Genomic DNA, 20028 nt, shown 5'->3' with positions numbered 1-20028 from the left:
CAACTTCAAAAAATCTTGGAACTAATTTGAAAAGAACAGTATATGCAAACAGTGCTTATATCAGAAGAGTAGTACATATCACAATTTTTTTTGCAATCTGTTACTAATTTGACTAGTTTGCACAACAATGACAACCTTGCTTGAGATCGTGTCCCAGAAAGTATGATTTAGTCGGATTAGTTTCTAACAACTGTTGAGTGCAACATTGATGACAAGCACATCAAACTTCTGGAACAAAAAAAAGTACACGTCGAACTTTCTCCGACCTTGGTAAAATGGCACTTTCATCTCAACACATTCGTTTTCTTCAAAATCGACACTGCGTTTTTATCGACACCACACATCCTTTAATTTTACAACACATAAGTCAAAACTACGATATCCTGGAAATAGTAAATATATTCATATTGAATTAAATACCAGAGGACATTCATTTTCGAAAATAATTTCAAACATCTAACTGCTAGATATGGATCACCAATTTTCTTTCTCGAATTCTCTAGCTAAATTGAATGAGTTTTTTGACAAAGTTTTATTCTACAGCTTCGTTTATATTCAAAATGCGGAGACATCTTATATTCAGGTTCAAAGCCATCTTTCACGTATTACACTCCAGACGGCCGTCTGCAAAATTAGACTTTTGATCCGAGTGGTGTATGGGGAGAGTTCACATCAGACAGCATTACACAAACTGCAAAAAACCAATAAACCACACCAACGGTTCTTACTTTCCCATCATCATTTATCAAATAGTGCCTCTTTTCGAGCAGCGGACCTCTTACTTCGTGTGTTATCTTCTTCCTGATCTTCATTTCTTTCGTTCTGATTGTTCGATCACCCAGTTTCTAAAGATTTTTAGTTGTGGGTGGTGAGGTAGCCGACTCTGCCTGATTTTTTTTTTCTTCTCTTCAAATTATCACGTTTATACGTATTCATAAATGAACATTGACTAATCATTAAAATACAACAGTGTTTTCAGTTCAGGCAGAATGAATACCATTCATTTGCTTCTGGGTATTCTACTCATCACTGTGGAAGCCATGAATAGTACCACTCCGGAACCACTTGGGCCCAAGGTTAAGCGGTTTTTTCAAATCGAAGGGAAAATCTACTGTAATGAAACAAGCATGAGATACCTTGTCACAATTCTAAGGAAAGGTCCACAATTGTAAGTACATTTTTATTCAAGAAAAAATATCAATTAGTACATTTTCAGCTCAATTCCCATCTCTGAACTTGAACCTGTTGATGCTGTTGACACCTACATCTATGTCGCCATTGCCAAAGACTTTCCAAAAAATTCGGTAAGAACAATCTCTCTACAGGATGATAATATTTGTATTGCAGACCACATACGACCTCCAAATAAAGATTCTGCACAACTGTAACGAAAAGAGACACGTGATGGAATTCAAAGATGACATTGGATCTTTCCTTCCGGTAGAACGGTAATGTTAAGAGTCTCGTCTTCCCATAAAACACATTTTTCTTTCAGCTGGACAAAAATCAGACACAACATTGATCTCACCGTCCCTGAAAAAGAAGTCGGGCCATCCAACCTCACCATGATGTGGGAAAATAGACCATTTTAAATTTCAATGCTTTCATTCAGAATTTTGAATAAATTGTTGCCTTTCATAACCGAGTTACTTGTTTAGTTACTAGATGTGAGTAGCAGCAGGCGCAGGTTTTTAACGTGACGGGACAACACATGTATCAAAAGACGCTATTCAAAGAAAGTGATTTTTGAAAAGATGTCCGTAACGCAGACTAAAATATGCTGTGAAACCTAAGGATGCACGCAAAAAGTTTTTGGTTTGTCAATTTCTAATAGTTTAATGTGTTGAAATTTCTCTCTTGCAATGGAGCAAACGTAAGCTTTATCGATACAGAGTTGATTTTTGACTCACACAAGCTTTTTTACAAACCAATGTATTGGTATCATTAGTTTTATTCATTGAAAATAGAAAACCAAGAAATGGAAACATGGGAAAATAATACTTGAACCGTCATTGAACATTTGAAATTAATAATAATGAATGATATCTGTCTTTGTTGGCAGCAAAAGTAAATAAAAAACATTTAGCTGTGAACTATATTATAAGCGTGGTAATCTCGTTTGTATGTTTCACAGAATGTTCTAACAAGTCCTATGAAACTACCAAGACTATTATTCCTTTTGATTGTTTCTCGACTGCTTTTGATTTCGTTGATAAGGGGAAAAGCATTTACGATCTTTTTGTTTCCGGTATGAACATCCGTACTGTATTTCGCTATGCCCATATGCTTGCAAGCGCTGTTATACTGAATAAAGTTTTTTTTCATCGTTATAAACACTCTAATAAAACTCACCATATCATCCAAATGGGATCGACAGGAATAAAACTTGCGCAAACGAGAAATCATCATTCCTTTTTCTTTCGAGTAATATCCATTTTTGATGCAAGCAAAAATCATTATGTATGCGTGATAACCCTCCACTTCTCGCATGTGTCTTCCTTTTTTTCTTTCACAGCACACCAAGCATGGATATTGCAAATATCCAGGAATGCTTTTCAACGTGACAATGTTCTTCTCAATCTTGTGCACTTTACAACCCAGTAAATACTCTGGATATGGAAGATTTGTCAGATTTTCTTGTTTTATCTCCATGTTTCCAAAACTTTTGCGATGAAGTGCTGGAACCAATGAGGATGAAGCATATGAATTCGAATCTTGAAAGGACGGCGACTCTTGTCCCATACGTGAGCTTTCTGATGATGATTCTTGCAGGATAAAAACATCTTCATCACTGTTAAGAGATCCTGATGATGGAGCCTCTGGCATGATGTTGTTCAAGTTTTCACAATTTATCAGTAAACACTTCTCTTCTTTGTGATTTTTAGTACCAATTGCCAAGCGCTCATCCGACATTTGAAGTTGTTCACTCGGAAAAATTCCTTTTTCGGAAGCTGCTCCATAACCCAATCCTAAGTTTTGATCCGTGGACTCCATATTTTGTATTTGTATAGTCAACTCGTTTGAATTCACTTCCATCGAATCTTTCAGAGTATGCGGCTCAGTATTCGGGAGCTCACGTGATTGGTATTCTATTTGATTGCCAGCTTCATCAACGTGTATGTATTCTTCACTGTTTCTATCACCGTCGTTTCCTACATTCACCAACACATTATCATTCAATCCCGTGATTTCCTCGTAATATGTATCGTAGAATGTCTGTAAAAAATTCATATGTTGAAAATTCAAACATGAAAAAATGACTTACAGTCACCTCCACGGACGTTGGTAGTTTCACTCCAGGTTTCACATAATTCACAAACTTATGAAACTTCAAATTATCGACAGCCGAGAAGTTGAGGCCGGTATCTATTATGAAGTCGATTAAAAGATGTGTCAGAATTTCCGGATCGTGCGCCTGATCACCCTGAGAAAATCTATAATTATATAATTCTTAGTAATAAAAAAACGTACCATTTCAAATTCCATAATATTCCATGCAAATGACAAAAAGCAGGGAAGAAAACAGCTCAATGCCAGATGGGTCGAATATGAGAATCAATACTACCAGAGAGACAGAGAGAGTGTAACAAAGTGAGAAACGACAATAATTCACAGAATGAGAGGGCAGAGAGAAACAGTCAGAATACTTGCCAAAGGACGCAATGGGGAAAAGGCATATGAATGTTGTGTCGGTTTTGAACAGCAGGTTGAATCTTGCAACGAAAGAGATCATTTTGCAATCTTTGAAAAAATTATTTACTCTCTTGTTTACACCATTACCTCCGATTAATTAATAAAAATAATGCCAGCCTACTGGATTTCACCGGTTATTTCTGTTGAAAGATGTGAAATAACTTCTAACGAATTCAATGAAGAATTAAGGAGATGATACAATACCTATCTGAATAAAAAACTATATACCATGCGAAAAATCAAGATCACTCAACAAAATAAAAATGGAATATAAATATTAAATGATAACTAAACTACTCGCTTTTTTTCGAATTCTTGGCTTGATAAGAGGCAACACGATGCTCCGAGCATCACAACAGGAACGAACATGATTTTAAATAACTATGTGTTCTCTTTCCAACATTGACGCTCGATTTGTTTTAGTTTTTAGTTCCATTACAACCACCTATCTGCAGATATTTTCATACCAAATTTATTTATTTTCCCATTCTCAGAAAAAGAAATAGTGGCTAGTTAAGAATACAATAAAGCAGAATGCCATTCTACAACCGGAGAATAAGAAAACCAAAAAGACAAAAAAAATCATTATTCTATTATGACAGATAGAATAAGTTAGATGGGAAGAGTTAAAACGACGCCAATTTACTTGGTGACTTGGTGGAGAGCATGGGCAAGGTAGGCGACGTTGTTCGACGAGATACCAGCAACAGAGATACGTCCGTCCTTGGTCAAGTAGACAGAGTGCTCCTTGATGAGTTTCTCGACTTGTTGTTGGTTGATGCCGGTGAAGCAGAACATTCCAATTTGGTTGGTGATGTGCTCCCAGTTGCGGGTGGATCCCTCCTTGGCGAGCAAGTCCTTGAGTTGGGTTCTCATGGTGATGATACGATCAGCCATCAACTTGACGTCTCCGAGCCATTGTTTGTTGAGAGCTGGGTCCGAGAGGATGCGAGAAGCAATACGAGCTCCGTGGACTGGTGGGTTCGAGTAGAGTGGACGGATGAGGATCTTCACCTGGGAAGCGACACGAGCGGCTTCGTCGGCATCAGAGGTGACGACGGAGAAAGCACCGACACGTTCTCCTAAAAACATTTAGTTTGTCATTTGTAAAACAAAATATATACTTACCATAGAGTCCCATGTTCTTGGCAAAGGATTGGGAAAGGATGATGTTGTGTCCTTGCTCAATGAAGTATCGGACGGCGAAGGCATCGTTGTCGACATCTCCAGAAGCAAATCCTTGGTAGGCCATGTCGAAGAAGACGAACAAGTTACGCTTCTTAACAATGTCGGAGATCTTCTTCCATTGCTCGCGAGATGGATCGACTCCAGTTGGGTTGTGAGCACAAGCGTGGAGCAAGATGGTAGCACCTTCTGGAATTTGAGCAATGTCGGCAAGAGCTCCGGCCTCGTCGAATCCACAGGTCGACTTGTCGTAGTAGCGGTACTGCTTGACATCAACACCAGCAAACTTGAAGACTGGAACGTGGTTTCCCCAGGTTGGAGTTGGTTGATAGATGACTTTGCTCTTGGCGTACTTGGCCAAGAATTCAGATCCAATTCTGAGAGCACCGGTTCCAGAGATACTTTGGGTGGTGAAAATTCTCTTGTTGTTGATAACCTCCGAGTTCTCTCCAAGGGCGAGCTTAGCAGAGAGCTTGGTGAACTCTGGGAGACCTGTAGAGAGAAAAAGATCAATCAGATCATTATTTTCAGTTTACTTACCAACAATACCAGCATACTCCTTGTCGAGATTGGCAGCAATCACTTGACGCTCGGCTTCCTTGACCGATGGGAGAACGAATGGCTTTCCTTGATCGTCACGATAAGCTCCGACTCCAAGATTGATCTTCTTTGGGTTCGAATCCGCCTTGTAAGCCTCAGTGACTCCAAGAATCGCATCCGGTGGGCCCATCTCGACGTGCGACCACCACGACTTTCCGCGGACAGCAGTGGAGAAAAGCTTCTTGGAAACGCTCATTGTTGCTGGGAGAAAGATTACCTGAAAGAAAATAAATATTTGGAAATAGAAATTTAAAAATGGAGGACGAATTGAATGCGGAAGAAGGCGTGGAAGTCACGTTAAAGATTGAATAAAGCAACGAAACATTGATAATATTGAGACTAAAGTACCTACACGCCTCATGATGTTTTCGAGGACGGAAAAAAACGAAACGTGGGTTATCATTATCAGGACAAATTGCAGTGTGTTCAATGGTCAAGAGTGGGCTGATCTGTATACATTTTCTGCCGAAAGAACCTCACTTTAACTATTTATTCTTTACTTTTTGGGTTCGATATTCTCTTGCAAGACCATAGTGAGGCCATCTCTAACTACGCTAGAATTTTTGTGATTGCTGATAAGAAACGGGTCTCCATGCGGACAACAAGAGTAGAAAACAAAATAGACGGATTGCACCGCCTGTGAGCGGACGTGTCTGCTCATCTTATTCTTAGTCCACAAACCAACAGAAAAAAACGGGGAGAATTGCGAAGAAGAGTTAGAAGACACGATGAGAGATCGAGGGGATACGAGAGAGCGCAGACAACTAGAGCAGGAGTCGGGCGGCCGCGTAAACGTGAGAAACATGCGGTTCAATAATCTGGCAGTTCTTTTTACTCAAACTTTCATTGAGTGGTAAACAGTAAGCAAACTGTGTTCGCCGAGCCGTACTATGCTCGGAAACTGGGAAAAGACGTAACGGGAAGACCTAAGCTTTTCAATAGATAGTTTTTGTCTAAACTCCCATGCATTGTTGTCGATTCGTCAAGAAATCCAAGACGAATGGATAATCAACAAGAGAAGGGAAGTAAAGGAGGAAAAAAGGAGAGGAGATGAGCGTCCACTCGGTAAAAAAATAAGTTAAATGAATGAGGTGAGGACGAATGAGGAGGGGAGGTGAGGGGACCGTTGTTCTGTTGCTCTCGAACGTTTTGCCGTGCGCGCGCGCGGTGGGAGAACACGTCACACCGTACCAGCGGTCAAAGAAATACAGGTCTACAATATTTGGGCACTCAATAATTTATGCAGAACCAACAAAGGAAGAATTGTTGTAGAAAGAGATAATGTGGAGATAACCTTTGAAACCTTATTATATGAAAATGAGAATGGGGGTGTAATGACATGTACTTATGAATGGAAATTAGAGAATTTGAAAATCAATTGTATATCACAAGTTTCAAAACGGAAACGGCAAATAGTTTCAAAAGAATTCTGTTTTCAACTGTTTTGAAAAAATGTAGGGGAAAATTATGTTCTGGTTTTCACAACCGAGTATTTTATTGGAAACTCATTTTTCTTCATTATCAAACGTTGGGAGAATTTGTTGTGTTTACTTTCAGAGTTGAAATCAAAGTCGAGTACAGTTTGATAACATTTGAATACACGTCACACTCATATACAGAAATTTTCTTCTTGTTTCCACAGGAATTTGATCTGAGAAGTAACGTAAAGAACTTCAATCTTGTATATTGTGTTTCAATCACTTCCCGTGTTATTCACGTGGCCCCACTATCTTCTTTTTTCCACGTTTTTGTTTAACCAAGATCTGAGTGCAAAATTATGTTCTGTGTAGAGAATTCGATTTTCGCTTCCTCGAGAATAAAGACTTTTGTCCGATCCGGAGGTTTTGTATCTCGGGATCTATACCGGCCTAGAACAGGATATATTATCGGGAAAAGATGAGATTTCTAGGACACGATATGGACGATGTCAAGGGTAAAAAGGTCGTCATCAACGGGAAAGATTGTCCAGTCTTCCGCAAATCGCTTCTTATTGTTTCTCATTAGAAATAATGTCGGTTCCAACTCCAGAAAAACGTTTCCAACTAGAGAAGGAAGTTGTTGCAGCTATTCCTGATCTTCTGGTCATCAAACCAAAGGTATATCACTTTCTCTTTCCTTATTTCTTAGTAAACCCTTCCAGGTCTTCCCAGACGAGCGAGGATTCTTTTCCGAGAGTTACAATAAAACCGAGTGGGCCGAGAAAATCGGATACACCGAGGACTTGCAACAAGTACGTCGACTAAATACAACAATTATCTCAAATAGGTTCTAGTGTTCAGTTTTTCAGGATAACCACTCGTTCTCTCATTATGGCGTTCTCCGTGGCCTCCACACTCAACCACATATGGGAAAATTGGTGACTGTGGTATGTAGTTTGTTGTTTTTCTGTTTACTTTTTCAAGCTCAATGTCATTGAATTCAATGAACGCGTTTCAAAATATGAAGTCATGGTTTGTTTCCAGGTGAGTGGAGAAATCTTCGATGTTGCTGTTGACATCCGCAAAGACAGTCCAACCTATGGAAAGTGGCATGGAGTAATTCTGAATGCTAACAACAAGCACGCCTTCTGGATTCCAGCCGGATTCCTTCATGGATTCCAAGTTCTCAGCAAGGAAGGAGCACACGTCACCTACAAGTGCTCTGCTGTTTATGACCCAAAAACTGAATACGGTTGGTTTCGCGGTTAGAATCTGTATAAAAAATTGAATGGTTTCAGGAATCAACCCATTCGACGAGGATATCAATGTCGACTGGCCAATCAAAGATAAATCTGTTGTGATTGTTTCGGAACGCGACACCCAGCACGCATCATTCAAATCTCTTTGAAGATACTTGATAATCAATTACTCTTTGATAAATTCATATGTGTAATAGTTCAGAATCTGTTTTCAAGAGTTTTTAATTTATGTTTCCATTTCTTTTAATAAATTGCTGAGACTTATGTTTTTTTTTTGAAATCGACAGTATCAGATATTTCTGAAACAATGATTAGCAACACAAATAATGATTAGAATTCGACTTTCAAAAATTTCGTTAGTGCAATTATAATGTCTCGCTTAATTGAAACATGTTCTCTGACCATCCGAACACCACTCCTAACTGAAGACTGGTCTCTTTGAAAACAAAAGGAAGATAAACTTGCTAGCTAAGATGTTCTGATTACATTACTGTAGCTTTAAAAAATCCTCTCAAGACCTGCAAACTTTTTATGATTACTCATAGCCCTCGTATTTGAAACTTCTTCAATTTCTACTTTTTTTACCCTCCATAAATGTGTATTTTACTCACGCACAAGCAAACACTACTCTGAAAAGCAAACTGAATTCATACAGCCTTCACCACCACTTTTTAGGGACAAATTTAGGTTTCATTTACCGTGTTAGTTTAATAAAAACTACAGACTGCCTGTGTCAAGTGGATTAAAATCGCTTTTCCTCGATTTTTTGTGTTGAAATGTGGAGGCGGGACAGAATTATTTTATTCAAAAATTCAGTGCGGAGGTTGACGAATGATTTATGATGCTTTGGAAAAAAGAATTATGGTAAAACGATTGAACTGGAAAACTATGGAACGGAAAAAGTCAATTTTCTCATTTTTTCACAGAACAAAGCACAAAACGAAATGGATATTTTTTGCTGACATTCACTGCCAATTCCCGTACTTCTCATTTCAACCGGTTTCAAAATAGAGAAAAATTTCAAAACCGTTTATGACAACAAAAAGAATGACACATATTCAGAAAAACTTCTGTAGGCGTTGTGTTCCATTGTTAGTCTCATTCTTTCAAGGAATTCTTTCAAGAACCAATAGATAATAGTTACAAAATAGTTAATAAAAAGCCGGTTTTTAAATATTTCAAAACACTTTGAAAACGATTAGAAAGGTCCAGAAAGGGCGTATTCCGTGTTCAATGTGATCGTCCTATCTCTTCTCTTTTTTCTATTCGTCGTTCCTACAGTGATTAAATATCACATTGATCATCATCCAAGAGAGACGAGAATAACGAAGGCGGGAAATAGAAAATGGAACTGCCTTTTGCCTCTCTCTCTCAATTGGTTCTGACTCATCTGAAATAGGGTAACTTTGACCGGCCAACGCCCTTCTTCTTTCAAAAGGGGTATATAATAACCCCTCCCCGGCCATACCATATTCAGAGCTCTCATTCTCATTCCGTCTTGGTTCGTTCCAACAACGAAATTCACATTTCCTATCCGTCTTCTCTCCCAGTTTCCACTTTTTGTCTTCTACCATTCTTTCTTCTCACACTAATTACACACTGTTCCCTCTTCCGGCAGGAAGTCAGTCATCTTTGATTATTTCGTTTTCCATTTTACTTTTGGTGCGACCTCAGGTCCCCCCAAAATAACAGTGTTGACAGAGAAACACAGTCAACATTGGCAGCCAGGCATTTTGATTGCGCCCCCTTTTTTGCCTTCTAACTCTGTTCACGTGGTATTTACCAAAAAAGTCGGTGGGGTCGGGTCGGCGCAGAAGATTCGAGAAAAGGTGAGAGGAGGCTAAAACCACGCCCAAACTTTCCATCAACCTCTTCCATGGAAAACCACACTTATAAAAGCTTTCGGGACTGGTGTTCCGGCTTTTAAGGTTTTTTATATTACCCACATTCGAAGACAATAACAACCTGACATTTTTTGAATACTTTGGAAAACAGTATAGATTACTGCCGGCATAATTCTAAACATGCCTATATAGTTCATTTTTTGTTCTGTTTTTCCGCCAGAGTGCAATTATTGTATTCTATTCTATTGTTACTTTTTATCCCATCAGTATTTCTCTATCCCAGTTACACGTTATACCGAATAATTTCAGAACTTACCAATAATGACTTTGGCAACCCGCCACGCTGACTTTGGCCGTCGTGACAACCTCTGGAAGGAGAATGACTTGTGGCTCGATGACTTCCGTGACTGGCCACTCGAATGGCCAAAACCGAGAGACTTTTTCAACCGGGTAGGTTCCAATGCATTGATGCTTATTAGTTTCCGATGGTCGATTGTTAGAAATAGGCACGCTAGATACATGAGGGCATCGGCTATTCATCCGCGACCTAACCGAATCCCCCCTTCTGCACGCTCTTCGTTCCGGCTACTATTATATTCTGCCAGGCGTTTTACTGTTCAAATCCGGTCGTCGACGGCCTACTTGACAGTCCTACTCGAATTTACGTACATATACACCATTAAGAGTCAAGTCTCACTGTTCTACTTTCCCTTTGGTTTATTTGTTCCATGCCACCTGAATTCCCTTTTCAGTCGTTTTTCATGAGCCTCAATCTGTACAAACATTATGTTTTTTTTGTTCCAAAAGTAGGAATCGTCACAAAAATTGAATGTGTAGACCGATATTTCTATGAATCAGAACATGAATCATATTTTCTTTTCACTTTTCAGTTCTCGCGTGACGTGGATAGTTGGTGGAAGGATTGGCCAACCGATTGGCCTCGCATGGACACCGTCATGCCAAGAGTAATACACAATACAAAGAAATGAATACACATAACCCATAATTTCAGTTCTCCACTCAACTAGATCGTGTCGACCGTAACTGGAGAAGTGATCCATATTGGATGAATCTTTATCCAAGATGGGCTGAGCCAATCTTCAAGGAGGGAATCGATGTGAACTCGAATGTTGTGAATGACGAACGCAAGTTTGCCGTTGACATGGACTGTTACCAATTCCGTCCAGAAGAGATTCAAGTGAAAACTCTTGATGACACTTTGATGATTGAAGGAAGACATGAAGATATCCGTGATAGAGATAACTTCACCAAAATGTACTTTGTCAGAAAGTACCAACTTCCAAGAGATGTAGATTTTAACTCCATCCAAAGTAGCATTGATGCCAAGGGACGTCTTCAAGTTGAAGCCAACAAGTTCAACAACATGGCCATCCAAGGTCGTGAGCGTTTGATTCCAATTGAAGGAGCTGGACGTGCTTCACCAAGATACGATAGTGGAACTCTTCGTTCTCAACGTGGACCAAACTCTCCAATTCATGTGCAAACTGAGCAAGACGGAAGAAGTGCTTCAAGCCGTAGTGGATCTCGTTTGAATGACAGCCCAGGGTCTCGAGATGTATATTCTTCTCATTCTTACAGGTAAGCCTCGTTAAACCAAAATAAGCTATACCTTTACTAAATTTCAGCTATCACCGTAGCGACTCGCGTAACCGTCTCTCTCCCAATGACGTGAACATCAGAACTGACAACCGTAACTATAGCCCAGTCACTCCACGTGTCACTACTAGCGGTAAGAACACAGAACTAATGGGTTGTCCTCGAGACCTAGTTAGTATAAGACACTACTTTTGACGTGTTGTTTTTTTCTGTCACATTTCTTTTCTCTATTCTATCTCTAGATTCTCTAATTACCTTCAGAGCGGACAGTAACACCGGAACAACGGTCGCCGGGTCGAAAAGCGTTCGAAACGATTCGAAACAATTTCGAGCAAGGTCGTTTCTACAATTTCGCACATCGCGTGCCTATTTTCTGTTAATTCCTCTACACACTCAAATTATTTCCCACTCCCATCACGATTAGCGTAAAATGTCCAACAGATCACCGAATACGTTGATTTTTTCATCAGTCACAAATTAACTGCAAAATACATTAACATGTCGCGCCTGGTCACAAAATGATCATTAATGACACTATATTAGTTCAAAACTGAGTTTTCACAAGTTTTTTGCATTAATAATCTATATTTCAGGTGCCTATAATACTGCTGGGAACGCCAATCTTCAAGAAGAACGTTCTGGATCTCGTGCCTATAACTCTGCAGGAAACGCCAATCTCCATGAAGAGCGATCAAGCTCTCGTGCTCAATCTCACCGCTCAGAAAGTCGTAATGGAGGTTGGAAATATCAATAATGTATTAATACCAATCAAAGTATTTCAGGATACCGTGTTGAGTCTCCAGTCAGCACCACTACTGGAATCCTTCGCAATGGAAACTCAGATTCTCCAAACTCTACTCAACGCGAGTACCGTTCCATTCAAATCCTTCGCAAGACATATTAAAATGTATCTGTTTTGATATTTTTCTTATGCTTTTTCCAATACCCGTTCTCCTTCAAAATTCACAAAAATTCTGCCTACAGCTTTTGAAACACAACAGTACATTTTTCTGATGTTTCCTATTCATATTCCCCCGCTTCTATTTCTTTTTGCAATTCATATACCAATGTACATCTTCTATACATAAACATTGCACCTTTTGTTGACTAATTGAACAGTACGATTTTTTCTCTTTTCTGGTTTTGATCTCAGATCATGGAGGCGGAAAAAATGGGAAAAAGAAACAAGATGTCGGAGCATGAGAAAAGGGGAGAACGAAACAAAACATAATCGTTTTTCACTTTTATATTGCATTTCATTTGTTCGTCTCACTGTTCCATTTGATCATGTCACGACATCCTCCACTTGTCACCAAAAAGGAGATCATCTACCGTCGGAGCTTCATTGACGATGTTAGTTTAATTTTCATTACTGACAAAATGTGAAACTGAAATATTATCAGTTTTATAAGTTCAAAACTGGATGTAATAGTGATGTACTTTTATGGACTTATTATGGAACCATGTTTTTTAAAAATTTCATATCTACAAGTAGTTCTCATTTGGTTTCAGCATAATGATCGTTTTGAAAATGTGATGAGAAACCCAACTGCTCATCCACCAAGAGACCCAAGACCTGAACGCCCACAGAATGTCACTGTGAGCCATAACTACCACGGTGACTTCGAATCAGAGGTAAGTTTTGTGCCCGTTCAAAGATTAAGCTAACTTTTTGTTTAGTTCCAACTCTCAAAAATCAACAAAAAGTTGGACGGTATCATCGAAATTCTTCGCAGTCCATCGACCAAGGTATGTGCACAAACATCTATTGTTCTTTTTCGAAAACGTCGGCAAATGCTCACATTATTTCAGAAAAATGGCGTTGAGCGTGTCATTGTTGACGCCGGACGGCAAGAGCAAACTCGTCAATACAAGGATATTTGCGAACGGCTTGACAAGTTGGAGACCGAGTTGACTGTGATTTTTCACTCATTTTGAAATAAAAGACGGTGAGATCACAATGAAAATTTCAGGGAAAAACACACTATGCTCCACTTCAAAACGAAATTCTTGCCTTGACAAACAAAGTGCATCAGCTGGCCCAAATTCAAGAAGACTTGAAGGAGAAACTCATTGCAAGCAATATTGCCGGGGATGATATCGACGAGTTGCTAGTAAAAACATCTTAAATAGTGTCATTTTAAGAGAATTATGTATTTTAGAAAGTCATTAACGAGACCCGACGTGATATGGAAGAGAAAATTGGAAATATCAAGCAATTGAGCGATGGTAATTACATACATTTGGAGGATAAGGTATTTTTGGTTAGATTGTTTTGGTGAGCTGTCTAATGTTACAGCTTGACGGATATCTTCGCAACCAACATGGTATACAATCTCAAGTCGACCACCTCATGCAACTTCTCACCCATAGTTCTCGTCCCGCATCCGTAGTTGCTTCCCGTCCAGCTTCAGCTGCTGATAAGAATGGGTAATTACAATAATGGTTTTCAATCGTATGATTATTATTTCTATTTTTAGAAGTGTATCTCGATCATCATCCAAGAGTTCCAACTTGAAAGCAAATCTTGTTGTTCCAACGCGTCGCTCTCCACCACCAAAAACCCCAAGTGAAGTTAGTTACACTTCAACTCACCCAAGATCTGAGCATTCTGCATCTCATAAGTCTGCCAGTACAGTTACGTCTTCAACTACCATCACTACATTGAATAGTTCCAAGAAAAGCTCTCGTCCAGTTGACGCGCCAAAGAAACCGGAAAGAAGCCATACGTTGGAAATTTTGGAGAAAACCAAAAGCATTGAAACATTGAGTAAGGAACTAAAAACCCTATTTTTAAAATTTAAGTTCAATTTTCAGATGCTATTCATACTGCCCAAAACATGGAAATCGAGTCTTCATCATCTGGAAGTTACATCGCACCTTTGAAAATCGACGAACGCAGAAACTCGCAGCCAGCTACCGTCTTTCACACCAAGAAATACTAGATGGGAGATAATATTTGTAATAATCTTTTTCGCTTTATATGTTCTACTATTTTACCATGCTTTGGGAATTTTCTGAGATTCTTAGAATCCACCTGGTGTTCAACTTATCAATGTTGTTTTCATATTTTTCTTATTTCGTCACGTTTGTTGACGCTGAGCTGGCTTTGAATTATATGCATGAATTGTCATCATTGCAAACATCTACCGTAAGATTGTGACGATAGCATTACATTACACTTGAGAATCTTCTAATCAAGATTTTTAATTAAAGAGAGCAACCCGCTGAAATAACTTTTTAGACGAACTTTGCTCACGAAATTGGAAAACTTCTCTTCAAATCTTGGTGGCTGGCGCGACGGGATGGGCGGTGCAAGCAAGGAGGTCATCGTTTGGGAAAACGTTTGTGAGAAAGAGTCACCAGAAAACTCATTTTCTATTCTGGAAGATATGCCATCAGCATCACTTTCAGGAGTTCGTCATTCGGGACTTCAAACAGTGGTGAAGGCAACAATGGTGAAGGGTGAGTTACTCAACCATATTGGTCTTGGCTAGATTCTAGACGATGACAATAAGCCTCCCCCACAATTTCAAGAGGTCATGCAATCAATCTGGGAAGTGTTGAATTTCATATTTAAATTTCATGAGATGTCCATTTTCGAATAGGACACGTTCATTCAAAAGATCAAAAACGGCAATGTATTCCGCAAGTACTTTCAGTAGGAACAGTTCAAAGACTCAATGTGAGTTTTTTGCTTAAGTTTGTTTGTTGGGACAGCTCTAAAAAAATGTTTCAAGAGAAGTGCGAAATCTGAGCTTTTTTGGAATATTGGTTTCTGAGAAGTAGGCAAGATTTGAAAGCTCTTAGATTGGAGTGTTTTCAATGATCAAATTATTCAAATGTTAAAAATAGAAGTACTCCAGACTAGAGTAATATAATTTTTGAGTATTGAAAGACAACGAAATTTCTAGAAAATGAAATGGACTAAACTAGTTTTGTGTTCTCGTTATCATTAATCTTGTGGTTGAATACAACGAATTTTCATATTTGGTTTTTTGAACATTCTCTTTATTTCATTTCTGAGGTTACGATTAACTTTGCAAACGCTGCAAAATCATTCTTGTAAGTTTTCAGCTGCTTGTTTTCATCCTGTTAATCATTCTAATGAACGTCACCAAATGAGCTGGAAAAAACAATCACGGGTTCTTAATTGAAAATTCGCCCGTACCGCCTTATGTATTCCTGAGGAATGCAACACCACCTGCTAAATAGACGTTATCTATCAATAATATCTTTTAGCTAGGAAAAAAACAATCACGGGTTCTTAATTAAAATTGGGCGGTACCGCTCTGTGTATTTCTGACATTCAGATTTTATTCCAGTTTGGTGGTGCTACGTGGTGTTAGGGTCTTGAAAAGTAAATTAATACTCTTGATTGAAAAATTTAATAAGTATCCGGCCGAGAAAAGTAGTCGTGGTCTTAAACCTCACTCGTTTGACACCAGAAATCAAACCAAATCCGACCTATTTTTCATTATTTTCTTTTGGAAGTTTCTGGTGTACTACTTTTCTACAAAACGATGACAAAGTTTTTTTTTTCTATACTTGACCATTATTTGACATCCAGTTCCAACTAGACTTTAAATAAGCCGCAATTAAAATCTCAGAGTGTTTCTTTCGAAATTTCTAAACTTCGACTTTCTTCGTAAGATTATGAAAACAACACGCCCACATTGTCACAGGTTTCTGTAGTCATCAAACAAAAAAGTTATTCTCGAAAAGTCACATCTCTCATCGCTTGACCGAATCTGTTCTGCTTCAAGATTTTCGTATAAATAATGAAGTCACCGAAGCTTTTAGCCAAGAAGACCATGATCGCCAAGATCTTGTCAAGCCGCAACAAATGGGCTATCTGTGATCGAACTCTCTATCCGATTTACTATCTTCTTCTCATTCTTGGCTTGAATCAATCTATTCGTCCAAACAATTCTCTGCTCTTCCGCATCTACAGTTGGCTTGTGTTTTGTCTTTTGGTAAGTCAAGGGTTCATAGACCGGAAATTAGATGGGACCCTTTGTTTTGATGAGTGTTTCGATGAGAGTCTTTCAGCTGTTTACCACAATCCGCAAATTCAATCAAATTGGTGTCCGACCAAATGGAACTCGCGAAAGTGCTCAGGAGTTCTTTGCTAACCCGCGTTCTTTGATCACCCTGTGCAATGCATTGATAATGTTGAGGTGACTAACTGAATATTAAATTGTTTCTGTAAAAAAATAAATGTTCAGTGGACTCCTTGCTTCTCTCCAACTCTACTCCCTCGGGGCTAAACGTCTCAAACCATTGAAGGTACGGTAGCAGAAAAATTTGATATGAGACAAATATGTTTGGGGTTCAGATTCTATGCCAATTCTCATTGAATGTTCGTTCCAAAGAGGCCGAACGCCGTCAATTTATGATAAACACCTTCCTGGCGGTTTTCAGTGGTATTCTTGCTCTCACCATGGCTGCTACCTATGCTTGTAAGTTCGAAGGGATTACTGTAGCTCATAAATACATTGAATACTTCAGTGTCAAAGTGGGGATACATTTTGTACATTGTGGGAACTCCAAATCTGGATACTGAAACTATCTTCTGCGTTCTTCTGGATGCTTATGCGGTAATCATTCCATTTCTTCTATTTTCTGATGATTCGTCTCATAACATTTAGCTTTTCGTTTCTCGTGCCGCCATCTCCGCTCTTGCAATTCTGTTCTATCAACACTGTTCCGTTATCCGTCGTTCTATCAAACACTTAATCAATGAAATGGTTCCACAAGAGCAAGATGAGTGCCCACTTCCGGAGACATCTATCCAGAAGATTCACGATTGTCAAATCAGTTATCAACGGATTTTCAACGGAAAGGCTGTGATTGAGGAGTATTACTCATTTGTTCTATTCTACTCATATGGTGTCTGCATTCCAATTTTCTGTTTCTTAATGTTTGTCGTGATGAGTTCTCAATCGGTTGGTTGTTATCACAGTTTGATTCAGGCAACTGTTTTAGAATTTTAAGATTTGCTGGTCGGAAGTTGTCACTATCGTTATCTGGATTATCAATGCTATCCTCGTCCTCCTCCTGTTCAGTCTCCCAGCTTTCATGATCCATGAAGATGTCAGTAATTTATTCCAACTATCACATTTTATCTCATGATTATTATTTCAGGGTGATCGTCTTGTTGCTTCTTCATTCCGCATGTACCACGAGACTTTCCATGAGGAGCGTGACCTGACTGTTCTGGTTGGTTAGCTTTTGAATTATCATCTATAAAAAAGTCATTTTCAGTCTCAAATGACGTTCTTCACCTTCCAAATTCACTCGACCAAACTCACTCTCTCGGCTTGCAACTACTTCTACATGGACCGCTCTATTCTCCTCTCGGTAATTTTATATCGAATAAAAATCAAAGTAATTCTACTTCTATTTTCAGCTCTTCTCAGCAATTCTCACCTACTTCCTCATCCTTTGGGAATTCGATATCAAGAACAAGCCTATTTCCGGCAACTACACGCTTCAGCCATAAAAAGAAGATAGTGAAAGGATAAGATGGTTGTATACAAATAAACCAACACCAAGAACCGTTTATTGGTCATAAAACGTCCCAAAAAGAACATTTTCTCCTTTTCTTGCGCTTCTGAAATCATGTTGCTTTCTGCTTGAATAAATATTTGCAGCTGTTATTCTTGACATCGGCTTGAAGAAACATCTGAAAGCTTCAGAGTGTCCATTAGTCGACTATCGATGCAGATGTATAATTTCATGATTAATTATGCAGCACTGACACATTTCAGTTTCTAATATAGATTTAGTTCTAGTTTCTTATTTCTTAGGACAAAAGATCTCATTTTCCCATTTTCTGACCAAACATTCTTTTTTCGAACCACTCTTGCACATTTCTCCCAAAAATTCTCTCATTTCAAGAGTCATAGAAAAGTATCATTTGAATAGAGAATGAGCCGACATTCTTGCTAAGAACACTAATCGGTTTTTGCTCGGCAAAACGGAAAACATTTTCTTCTTATCCTTTCATCACCAATATTTGAGTCAACTAGTCACTCATAAACAAGAATTATTTTGGAAGTTTTCCATTCAGTGGTCAAGCATAATGAACTGCGGGACAACCGGATAACAAAAGGAGCTACGTCTGTTTTTGACCTCTCTGCATGTGTTTTCCAGAAAGAAACATGTTTATTCATCACTAGTTTTTTTCTGCAACCAACTTTTTGTGAGAAGTTTTAAATGTTATTTTATGTCAAAAGTTTTTATGACAGAACCTCTCAAATTACTCGTCTTGTGATATACCTGAGACAATTTGCCATCTGCTGTAAAGTGAACCTAACTCCGATTGCTCCCGACTTTTGCTCTATTATTCTCTCAATTGGTTCCCGAAATCCTCACATCCGTCAAAAAGTCAAAAATAGAATAAATCAACTAGACAAAGGCATCAATCATTATAACATGTCTCTCTGTGTTCCTGTTCCTGCCGTCCCTATATTACACAGCCAATACGAATCGATAATTGCGGCGTGCTCATTGAGCGAAGGAGAAAAGAGATGCTCTCGAAAAACGTCTTCACCGCCCGGTCGGTCGATGGATCGAGGAAAGCGGACCAGCTGTCCATCGCTTTTCTTCCTCTCTCATTCTCTTCCTCTTCACACTGTTTTTGCGCGCACAATGAAAGGGACCCCGTTGTACTAGAACGGCCGTTCGAATGTGAATTGCTCAAAACATTCAATTTATCTTGTATCCTCTCTCTTCTTATCTATGTCATCTACGGATTAACTCTTAGTTCGTTTGTTTTGCCGTCATCACACTTTTGCGTAGAAGCAGAAACAACGAAGAAACTAAAATCCCTGTTTTGGATCCTCTTCATAACAGGAGGAATGCAGTTTTCATTTGTATTTTCTGAATCTTAAGAATTTCGTATACAGAATTTGTTTTTTCTACGGAATATAATGAAGTATGCAAGAATACATTCCTGCCAAAAAATATTATCCGTCTCTCACCTGCCTTTTGCTAATCCCGTCTTCCTTTCTACCAATCATCTTGGATTAGAAGAAAAAAAGGTTCACAAACCAGCAATAACCAAGATAATTGCTGCGGATATTAGAAAAAAACTGCATGCAAGTGCGTGTTTTTTTGTAAGCACTTGTACATATTCGTATAAGACGAAATGAAGCTGATTACTAGGGATTATAAGAAAAAGTAGGTGAATTGTGACATCTTTTATTTTTCTTTTAAATAGGTTTTTTCTATTGAATTTTTCTTTGTAAAATGTAGATTTTAAATAAAATTGGTAGGGTCATACCATAGTACTGACATTATAATAGTCATGAGAAAAAGTCCCATCAGGCACTTTTTGTGCGCAAACAGACCCCACGCACAAGCGTCCTCATACACTCACATGCACTCACAATAGTTTTGAAACCG

The 20028-nt window shown here is 38.7% G+C and overlaps 8 protein-coding genes across 8 annotated transcripts; 6 read left to right on the top strand and 2 right to left on the bottom strand.

Moving 5' to 3' along the window:
• Window positions 1-989: 989 nt before the first annotated feature.
• Window positions 990-1592, top strand: GCK72_024546 (uncharacterized protein; the record flags this gene model as incomplete). The annotated part of the gene is made up of 4 exons (XM_003117952.2): window positions 990-1168; window positions 1217-1304; window positions 1348-1448; window positions 1496-1592. 4 exons carry the CDS (start codon window positions 990-992, stop codon window positions 1590-1592), a joined length of 465 nt encoding a protein of 154 aa, XP_003118000.2.
• Window positions 1593-2082: 490 nt separating this feature from the next.
• Window positions 2083-3486, bottom strand: GCK72_024545 (uncharacterized protein; the record flags this gene model as incomplete). Its single annotated transcript, XM_003118202.2, has 4 exons — window positions 2083-2304; window positions 2353-3216; window positions 3266-3424; window positions 3472-3486. 4 exons carry the CDS (start codon window positions 3484-3486, stop codon window positions 2083-2085), a joined length of 1260 nt encoding a protein of 419 aa, XP_003118250.2.
• Window positions 3487-4335: 849 nt separating this feature from the next.
• GCK72_024544 (uncharacterized protein) lies at window positions 4336-5674 on the bottom strand (the record flags this gene model as incomplete). Its single annotated transcript, XM_003118244.2, has 3 exons — window positions 4336-4775; window positions 4822-5370; window positions 5419-5674. 3 exons carry the CDS (start codon window positions 5672-5674, stop codon window positions 4336-4338), a joined length of 1245 nt encoding a protein of 414 aa, XP_003118292.1.
• Window positions 4360-5731, top strand: GCK72_024543 (uncharacterized protein; the record flags this gene model as incomplete). The annotated part of the gene is made up of 2 exons (XM_053735932.1): window positions 4360-4744; window positions 4827-5731. 2 exons carry the CDS (start codon window positions 4360-4362, stop codon window positions 5729-5731), a joined length of 1290 nt encoding a protein of 429 aa, XP_053579498.1.
• Window positions 5732-7487: 1756 nt separating this feature from the next.
• Window positions 7488-8304, top strand: GCK72_024542 (uncharacterized protein; the record flags this gene model as incomplete). Its single annotated transcript, XM_003117587.2, has 5 exons — window positions 7488-7574; window positions 7619-7708; window positions 7766-7843; window positions 7941-8148; window positions 8195-8304. 5 exons carry the CDS (start codon window positions 7488-7490, stop codon window positions 8302-8304), a joined length of 573 nt encoding a protein of 190 aa, XP_003117635.1.
• A 2016-nt stretch (window positions 8305-10320) lies between these two features.
• GCK72_024541 (uncharacterized protein) lies at window positions 10321-12520 on the top strand (the record flags this gene model as incomplete). Its single annotated transcript, XM_053735931.1, has 7 exons — window positions 10321-10449; window positions 10890-10964; window positions 11012-11598; window positions 11646-11749; window positions 11878-11952; window positions 12210-12353; window positions 12399-12520. The coding sequence occupies 7 exons, from the start codon at window positions 10321-10323 to the stop codon at window positions 12518-12520; spliced, it is 1236 nt and encodes a 411-aa protein (XP_053579497.1).
• A 383-nt stretch (window positions 12521-12903) lies between these two features.
• On the top strand, window positions 12904-14561 carry GCK72_024540 (uncharacterized protein; the record flags this gene model as incomplete). The annotated part of the gene is made up of 9 exons (XM_053735930.1): window positions 12904-12969; window positions 13129-13251; window positions 13297-13365; window positions 13429-13533; window positions 13590-13730; window positions 13779-13871; window positions 13916-14046; window positions 14097-14386; window positions 14434-14561. 9 exons carry the CDS (start codon window positions 12904-12906, stop codon window positions 14559-14561), a joined length of 1146 nt encoding a protein of 381 aa, XP_053579496.1.
• Window positions 14562-16397: 1836 nt separating this feature from the next.
• GCK72_024539 (uncharacterized protein) lies at window positions 16398-18121 on the top strand (the record flags this gene model as incomplete). The annotated part of the gene is made up of 10 exons (XM_003118068.2): window positions 16398-16592; window positions 16669-16796; window positions 16845-16905; window positions 16955-17078; window positions 17128-17216; window positions 17268-17564; window positions 17614-17712; window positions 17764-17838; window positions 17884-17979; window positions 18029-18121. 10 exons carry the CDS (start codon window positions 16398-16400, stop codon window positions 18119-18121), a joined length of 1257 nt encoding a protein of 418 aa, XP_003118116.2.
• Window positions 18122-20028: the final 1907 nt, after the last annotated feature.

The sequence above is a fragment of the Caenorhabditis remanei genome, chromosome X (assembly GCF_010183535.1).
Source record: "Caenorhabditis remanei strain PX506 chromosome X, whole genome shotgun sequence".
In the NCBI taxonomy this organism is placed as follows: domain Eukaryota; kingdom Metazoa; phylum Nematoda; class Chromadorea; order Rhabditida; family Rhabditidae; genus Caenorhabditis; species Caenorhabditis remanei.
Note: the sequence above shows the minus strand (reverse complement) of the source record. Positions and strands in the feature narration are given on the sequence as shown.